Raw genomic sequence first — 7,966 nt, forward strand, 5'->3', positions numbered from 1 at the left:
AGATGTCAACAAGGCAAGCAGGCAGCTAGACCCATTTATCTTTCCCATCCATGGAAATCTGCTCATCGTGCTATAGAATTCTCTTTTAATCTCAAACCTTCGAAGCCAAGAGGAACTGCATCTTAAGCAGGTGGAGAACATCAAAAGCATATTGGAGATGAAAAAGTCTCTATACGGACTGTTGCTGAATTTGTAAATCCCACTCAACGAGCTACTCACCCACATCTGCCCATGAGTTGAGCTAGGGTCACTCGTGGATGGGATGGATGATTTAAAAATAAAATCATTTGGGTCAGACCTCTATGATGAGAACCTCAGCAGTGATTGGGACAATTGCTGCTGTGGGTGGGCCACCATGCAGAATGGGGCCGTATGCCCCGATTTTGACTCTCACGCAGGCTCTTGTGCTCATTTTACGAATCTTCTCTTGGATGTCACCCAAAGCCATTTGAGAAAACCACGCTGCCATGCATATGAAAAGGGAAGGACAAAGTAAAATTGCATTTGACAAATGAGAGAGACTTTTAAGGAAAACCATGGATTTCCTTTTCTTCATTTCAGTAAGAAACAAGGGACTGTTACATTAGTTTTAAGACCTTCGTATCATAAAGGTTAGTGGCATCTCTTCATTCTGGGCTTTTCTTTTCCATTGAACAAAAAAAGGAAGGTGTTAATAGCAAATAACAATTTGCTAAAAAAGAAGAAAAAACACAAAAATAAGTTAAAGATAGAAAGATAGATCAGACATGGTGATCCCTTTGCTCTTGTTTCTTTTTTCTTTCACATCTTTTTTTATCTCATGAAGAGTCCATGACAATGGCTTCTGGACGGGGGATGAGGTGCATGTGTGGGAACTCGGATATGGCAGTGATGTGAGCCCCACCTATCTTCTTCATCTCTTTCGGCCGCCCCACCCCTATACCGAGCACCTTCCTCACTTCGTTAGCAAGCTCTATCACCGAATCCTCTGCATGACCTGTTTTATGCAAAATATCATTTGTTTTGTTCATCCCTTCTTCTACCAAAACGTATCTAAAGAAACACCAAAAAAGAGGAGCAGATACCACAAACCCTCCCCCAATTCGTAGAAGATCAGTAGTGGTATTCTTCATGTTTATGTTTCTCCATGTGTGTGTGTGTGTGTGTGTGTGTGCGCGCGTGCTCCTCTGATTAAACTTATGTGGGGAAAGAACGATACAAAGGGTTGAAGGAAATACTTACCAATATTGAACATGGCCTTCTCTAATGAGAACAGGTAGTCTCTATTGTTCCCGCAAGGGCCGGAAGCAACTGCTATTTGTCTGAAAAAGGAATCAGACGTGGATAGATAAATGTCTAGCCCAAAAGGTAGAAAAGGATGAAAAACAAATTATTAAAAACGGAAAACTGATTTTATTTTAATTTTCCTTCAAATTTACCTCGCCATTTCCTCCAATGGTGCTGGTCCCAAGTAGTACTTGTTTGCTTCTTTGTCAGGAGTGGACGTGAATCTGCATAATATTCAACAAATGCCGTTACTACTAACATTTGCTTGATGGTTTAACACCACACCTGTTAGACAATCCTATGTTTTCTGATTTTGTGGTTATTAAAGTGGCCGTTGGTAAAACAGCTACGGGATAGACCGGATCATATGTCATCCATGTCTTGTAGAGAAATGGCTCTACAGTATTCCATCTTTCATGGTGCCAGCTTATGGATGGACGGGATCATATGTCATCCATGTCTCATAGAGAAATGGCTCTACGGTATTCTGGTTCTTCCAACTCTACCATATATTCAGATCCTCCTTTTGAGAGAGAGAGAGAGACTGATAAACACATAAAAAAGAAGAAATTTAAAAAATTTAAAGAGCTATGGAAGGGGTTTTCATTTAGTATATTTATATAGAAGGGGAGAACAACCTGGTTCCCAAACGGGAAGGGGATTCTCTTGTTAGAAGAGAAAACAAATGCCAAGTCATCAGCTGCTGGGCTGCTGGCCCAAGATGTTTTCCACCCAAGTTCGACAAAGAAACTACAAACTTGGGCTAAAGGGCGTTATACAACTTGTTGACATGACTGGACCTTGGTTGAATCAAATTGGTTTGATTTCTACCCACTGACAAAGTTCGACCTTTGACTTTCATAAAAACAACAATGACCGCAGACAAGTTTCAGACTATCAATACAGGTAGAGAAAAAGCAAGAAGATGAGGAAATTGCGTACGAGTAACACAGATCCAAACGACGGAATAGTTCCCATTTTAGTATTATATTTATAAAATACAACTATTAAACTGAGAAACAAAATTTTCAGGTCATGGAACTTGAGAGTTTTATAGAAGGGGTAGGCTACTTACACCAAAACTCCCGTTACTGCAGGCTTTAGATTCTCTCCCTCCTGAAGAAGAGAAAAACCACAGGTAAGGAAATAAAAAACAAAGCAAACAAGATAACCATATCAATGATCCCAAGCAGGGGATTGAACGATAAAACAAAATCCAAGCTCACCTTGTAGAAATCTACAGATGTCTTCTGATCATACTCACATTCTCTTCTCTCCAGATACTGCAAAAGAAGAACAATAAGAGTTCACTATCTAATGTTTTTAGATTCAAAGGAAGATGCATTCATTTTCAGCTAACATAGATTTCCATAGGGGTGATACCTCCATTGCTGCTCTTTCCTTTTCTAGGCCTCCTCTCACGCAAAATGCAGCACCCCACTATATGAAATGAAAAATAAGGTTAAAATATAAAACATTTAAAGTTCCAATTGTAAACCAATTCAACTTTCAATGGTCGACTCAAAATGTTTAAAAATTCAAAATCTCTTAGGAAAATATTCTTCTTATGTCTGAATTTGTGTGACTCAATCTAAAATCGTTTTATAACAACGACAAAAAATGGAAAAAGATATTCAGGATTTTAAATAAAAAACACTTAGTCACTTGATTAATTCTGCAAATTTATACATGAATAGACTTTTGTTACTCGTAATCAGCCGACTCAATAATCAACTTGGCTAATTTCTCAAAAAATTTGCGACAAGGTTCTACTCACGCATATGGCTCCTTCTTTGGCCTCCAAGGTGCAAGTTCTAGCTGGGTTTTCTGGCGTACCTCTGTGATCAAAGCAAGCTGGAACATGAAAAATCAAACACACCCATTAGCCATTCAATCTCTCCTAATTATGAATCCAAATGAAAGAGTCTACAATGAAAATGGAAAAAAATAAATAAAACCTGTTGGTTAAATAGATTACAAACCCTTACCAAGATCAAAGACACGCCTGTATTCCTTGATGTAGCCTATCACTTTCTCATCGTATTCAAATCCTGGATTCCATACCAATGAACCATAACCAAAAACCCACAGTACCATGGTTTTATCCTCCTGAAAGATAGAAAAATCTCAGCGATTGTTACACTAATGATATATATTTCAAAGTAAATGAAGCTGACTATCACGGTTTTACTAAACAAAAGATGAGAATTTGCCAACTATAATGCCTGCTTAGCAGGGATACAGGAAGTGATTTTCATTGACGGACAAGACACACACACAATAAATTCGACTAAGAGCATGCTTTGGTTGTTTATTTATTGTTATTTTTTATTTGTTGCAAGTGTCACAAGAAAGAAAACATTTTCTTGGAACATTGTCTTCTTGGGAGGGAAACAGCTAAAGAAAGAAAGTAATTTTTATTGATGTAAATACAGAAATGCAAAATTCAAATAAGAAGAATGCAATGATTTTTTTTATTCATTTTGTTTTCAAAATAAATGAGATATGGCCGGCTACATTGCCTGTTTTTCAGATATGCAACAACCAAAGAAAACAATCTTTATTGACTTTGCACGCAGATAAGAAAAAATCAAACGAGTAGTGACTTTCTATCTTTGATTTTGCAGCAATTTTCTCATAAAAATTAACATTAACAAATAAATAAATAAAAATTCAAGCTCAGAACAGAATGAAAAAAAGAAAAAAAGAAAACGTATTATATCCAGCATTGCAAGATCTAATTTAAATAGAATTGGATATGCAGCTGAACATTAATCTAATGAAGGAAAAACCTATAAAATGCAAAAGAAAGAAATCAAACAACAGAAATAGTTCAAGATGACTTTAGCTTCTCAGAGTTTCAACATATCAAAGAAACTCATGAAAAGCTTCAAAGGAAGAGCTGAACAGAGATTGGTAAGGAAAGATAGATCATATTCTTTTGGAGGAAAAGAGGAAGAAACACAAGAGGTCAGATTTCTTACAAAAATTCAGTGAAAATGAGCAAGCCAAAGGTCTGGAAACTCGAGAGATCCGAGCTTCCGCGCTGATTGAGCTCCGATCCGAGCAAAACAAAAAAACTGTAGATGTCTCCAAAGATGAGAGGAAAAACTCAAATTCCTGGGAGATCTCCGATGGTTGGATCCGCCTCTACAAACAGGAAAACGGAACAAATGTCTAGAAATTTCAGGGAAAAAAACGCGATTTCAGAGGCTTCTATTCTTCCGCAGCTATAAACCCTAGAAATCCCCCGTTTTCTCTCCAGAAAATCCCTATAATGCAGATCGAGGAGTGCGTGGAAGAAACCTAGGCTGGAAATTCTAGGGATTTTCAGAATGTAGGGCGTTGGAGAGAGATAAAAGGGATAGATAAACCGATTAGGGTTTCTGAAACCCTAGATGCGAGAGGATTTCGTCGGTTTCCTTCTCTCCTCTCTCGTCTCCCTCCCTCCCTCTCTCTCTGCGTTTTTTTTTTTTTGCTTTCGGACGAATGGCAGAGGCAGGGACGGAGTGTATTTATAGGAGATAAGAGGGGAAGAAGGATGGAAGGCGTTGAGGACGGGTAGTTGACAGATGTCGCCGACTGTATGTATGTCATACATGCATACATGCAAAGTTTCATGTATGATGGGTGGATGAGGAAGTATACGATGCGGGACATTTTGGGAAGTATACGTGGGTTTCAGATTACGACAATTAGAGCCCATGATTAGTAATCCAGACCGTTGGATTGTTGATTTAAACTGAGAATGGTTCATATAAAAAATGGACGGACAACATTAACATTTGATTTGTGTCATACAGATAGACGGTTGAGAAGTGAAATTCAACAAAAGTTCGCATTCAAATGAAACGAGTATCTTATATCTGCCGCTAGGACAACAGGCCAACGGTCCGGATTACCGTAGGATTGAACTCCAGTTGTCGGAATAGAGACCTGGAGTCAGCGTACTGTATAATTCCTATATGTTAGGCTATCTCAGGCCCGTCCATCTCCACCGTACATGTGACACATGGAAAGGAGGTCGGTACTCTTGATCGGCGTGTTGACTTGTAGCCATGTTCTTTACATGGCACATCAACGTGGTGGCCCACCAGGTTAATGGTCTTGATCACCCCTGACAGGTGACAAATGTACACTAGAGACAAAAAAGCAGAGAGGATTTGATCCATCTGACTACTATGTGAGAAGACGAATTAGCGCCGTCCAAATTGTGGGCTTCATCGAGATGAATTGAAGTATGAGAACTGCCTTATCTGATTATCACAGCCATTCCATCAGTGGATTTTAAGACCATTGCAATCTGTTTGGAACAGTGGCAGGCCATTGATCCGACGGTTAGGATTATCCAAAATGGTGCATTTTTCTAGACAGTGCCGGTCCAATCTAACAATCCTAACCATCCGATTCTCCTCATTTGAATATGAAATGCACAGAATTTTATGTCTAATAATTAATTTGACAGTCACCTATTCGATGAGCATCCGCACCGTGGTTTATGGGCCATTCTTCATTGACAATGGACCCAACAGTTACACGGTCTTGACCGATGTGCCAGGAAGTAGGGCTGAAAGTCTAGCGGGTTCAACCGGACCGACACAACATTGGATTGGAATCGTTCAAGATGTATTAGGTATGGGTTTGAGTTATACAAACGCTCAACCTAAATCAAATTTATATATAAGTTATGTATAAATTATAATTAGGTGTGGATTATCTTTGTTGAAGTCATGTGAAATTTCAGTGACATCGGGTCTCATTAGTCATGTTATTTTTTATGACTTAAGTTGATAAAATACGCTGGATTTCTCTCTCTTAAATAGATTAGGTGCTACGGGGTACAGCTTTTAAAGTAATAGTTGTCTTATATTTTAACCTGTTCGTTCAGGAAAAATAAAATTATTTATAATAAATAACTACATATATAATTAATAATATTATAGTGCAAAAAATAATACTTGTATTTAAATATAATAACTTCATATATTAATGAAAATATTAACATGTATTCACTTGATTGACTTAATCAACTTGACCAAGCCTACTTGGGTTGGACTTAGGTTGAGGTTGGTTTGGATTAGATTAGGTTTGAGGGATAGGAACCTTGGGTTGAGTTAAGGTTAAGCACGACACGACCCAACTCAACTTAACAAAGCCCAACTGACTTTCAACCCTATCGAGGAAGAGACACCACCGCTTAAAAAAGGTCTTGGAATTATCACAATTGTAGCCTTGCGCTTAAGAAAAGAGGAGACGATTAGGTGAGGCCTTAAATTGACCCAACACGGTACGGCAATGGACGTGGGGCCCAAATTGAGGTATTTATTGCATATCCACGCCGTCCATCCTTTTTTTCAGCTAATTTTAAGGCATGAACCCAACAATGAAGCAGAACCAAGTCTCAGGTGGGCCACACCACAGGAAACAATAGTGATTGATCATTAAAAACTTCTTATCAGCCACAAAAGTTACATATGAAGACGAATTTTCCCTTCATCCAGGTCTGCCTGTCCTTGTCAACAGGTTGGATGGCAAAGTAACATTACAGCAGGCTGTAGGGAGTTTTTAATGGTGTGCATTCAATAACCATTATTTCCTATGGTGTGGTCTACCTGACATTTGGATCTTTTCATTTTAGGGCTCATTCCATAAAACTATATCCGGAAAAATTAATGGACGGCGTGGATATACAATACATACATCAATGTAGTCCTCAAAGTTAGAGACGCACTGTGGTAGGTGTGGCCGGTCTGCACCTAATCCCCTCACGAAGAAAAGGATCTCGGAACCATCACAACTGTAGTCTTGCCATTCTTTAAACAAAGGTCGTACGGAAAATCCCACATCCACCCATTGCACGTGACCATCAATCCAGACTATCCAAATCGGTAGGTCACTGACTACCCCTACAATTTCAAAAATAAAATAAAATGGGAGTTGATCGATGTACTCTGTCAGCATATGACGTTTGATAAGCATGCACTCTAAAATGACTACAGTGGAACACACGGTAGCAGATTAATGGTCCCAAAATCAGATGCGTCACGCAATCCCAACTTTGATTTGTGAAAACTTGTATTTTCATTTTAAATGGTTAAATAAATATCCACCTATTTAATATCCAGATAATCAAATAAGTGTATAGTTTGGTTCATGATCCATCTTAATTCAGTCCCATAATTTGGACAGTTTAATTTGAATTACTAGTATCTGCATAAGCAATTTCTTAATTATTCCTATAAGCATGTGTATCATCCATCACACTGCCAGAGTATCAACATTTCTCTTAACAATAGTCTTGTGGATTGGATTTTCCTAATTAGTTTATTAATGTTGTGATTCTAGACACCGTCAACAAAGATTCATGAGCACCCATTCAGCCGAAAAGTCCACAGGGTAGATGGTCAAAATCACACAGCTAGTCAAATTTCTCTGGGACGGTCCATTCAATTGATGGTCTATAGGTGGGCAATCTAGATCTACTAATTATAAGAACTTCATTGGTTGGGACAACTTAAATAATGGTTTAGATCTATCTAAAGATCAAATATTGTAATTGAGCGTACTAGCAAGCTCCACTAGCTTTATTTGTTGGGATAAGTTAATCAATGGTTTAGATCTATCTAAAGATCAGATATTGTACTTGAGCATACTAGCAAGCTCCACTAATTTTATCATTTGGGACAACTTGATCAATGGT

General features: G+C 38.3%; 1 protein-coding gene across 1 annotated transcript; it reads right to left on the minus strand.

Annotated features, from left to right (window-relative positions):
- Positions 1-519: 519 nt before the first annotated feature.
- On the minus strand, positions 520-4,761 carry LOC131217559 (gamma-glutamylcyclotransferase 2-1-like). The gene is made up of 9 exons (XM_058212496.1): positions 4,251-4,761; positions 3,255-3,375; positions 3,044-3,120; positions 2,650-2,706; positions 2,493-2,549; positions 2,342-2,382; positions 1,419-1,490; positions 1,222-1,301; positions 520-976 (listed from the first exon to the last, which is right to left on the minus strand). Exons 2-9 carry the CDS (start codon positions 3,361-3,363, stop codon positions 798-800), a joined length of 672 nt encoding a protein of 223 aa, XP_058068479.1. The 5' UTR covers positions 3,364-3,375; positions 4,251-4,761; the 3' UTR covers positions 520-797.
- Positions 4,762-7,966: the final 3,205 nt, after the last annotated feature.

This window comes from Magnolia sinica, chromosome 10, assembly GCF_029962835.1.
Source record: "Magnolia sinica isolate HGM2019 chromosome 10, MsV1, whole genome shotgun sequence".
In the NCBI taxonomy this organism is placed as follows: Eukaryota; Viridiplantae; Streptophyta; class Magnoliopsida; order Magnoliales; family Magnoliaceae; genus Magnolia; species Magnolia sinica.

Coding starts and splice junctions, on each gene's coding strand:
- LOC131217559 (XM_058212496.1), bottom strand. CDS start 3,363: ATGGTACTGTGGGTTTTTGGTTATGGTTCATTGGTATGGAATCCAGGA. Junction 3,121..3,254: donor CAGGCGTGTCTTTGATCTTG/GTAAGGGTTTGT, acceptor TTCATGTTCCAG/CTTGCTTTGATCACAGAGGT. Junction 977..1,221: donor GAAGGCCATGTTCAATATTG/GTAAGTATTTCC, acceptor TGCATAAAACAG/GTCATGCAGAGGATTCGGTG.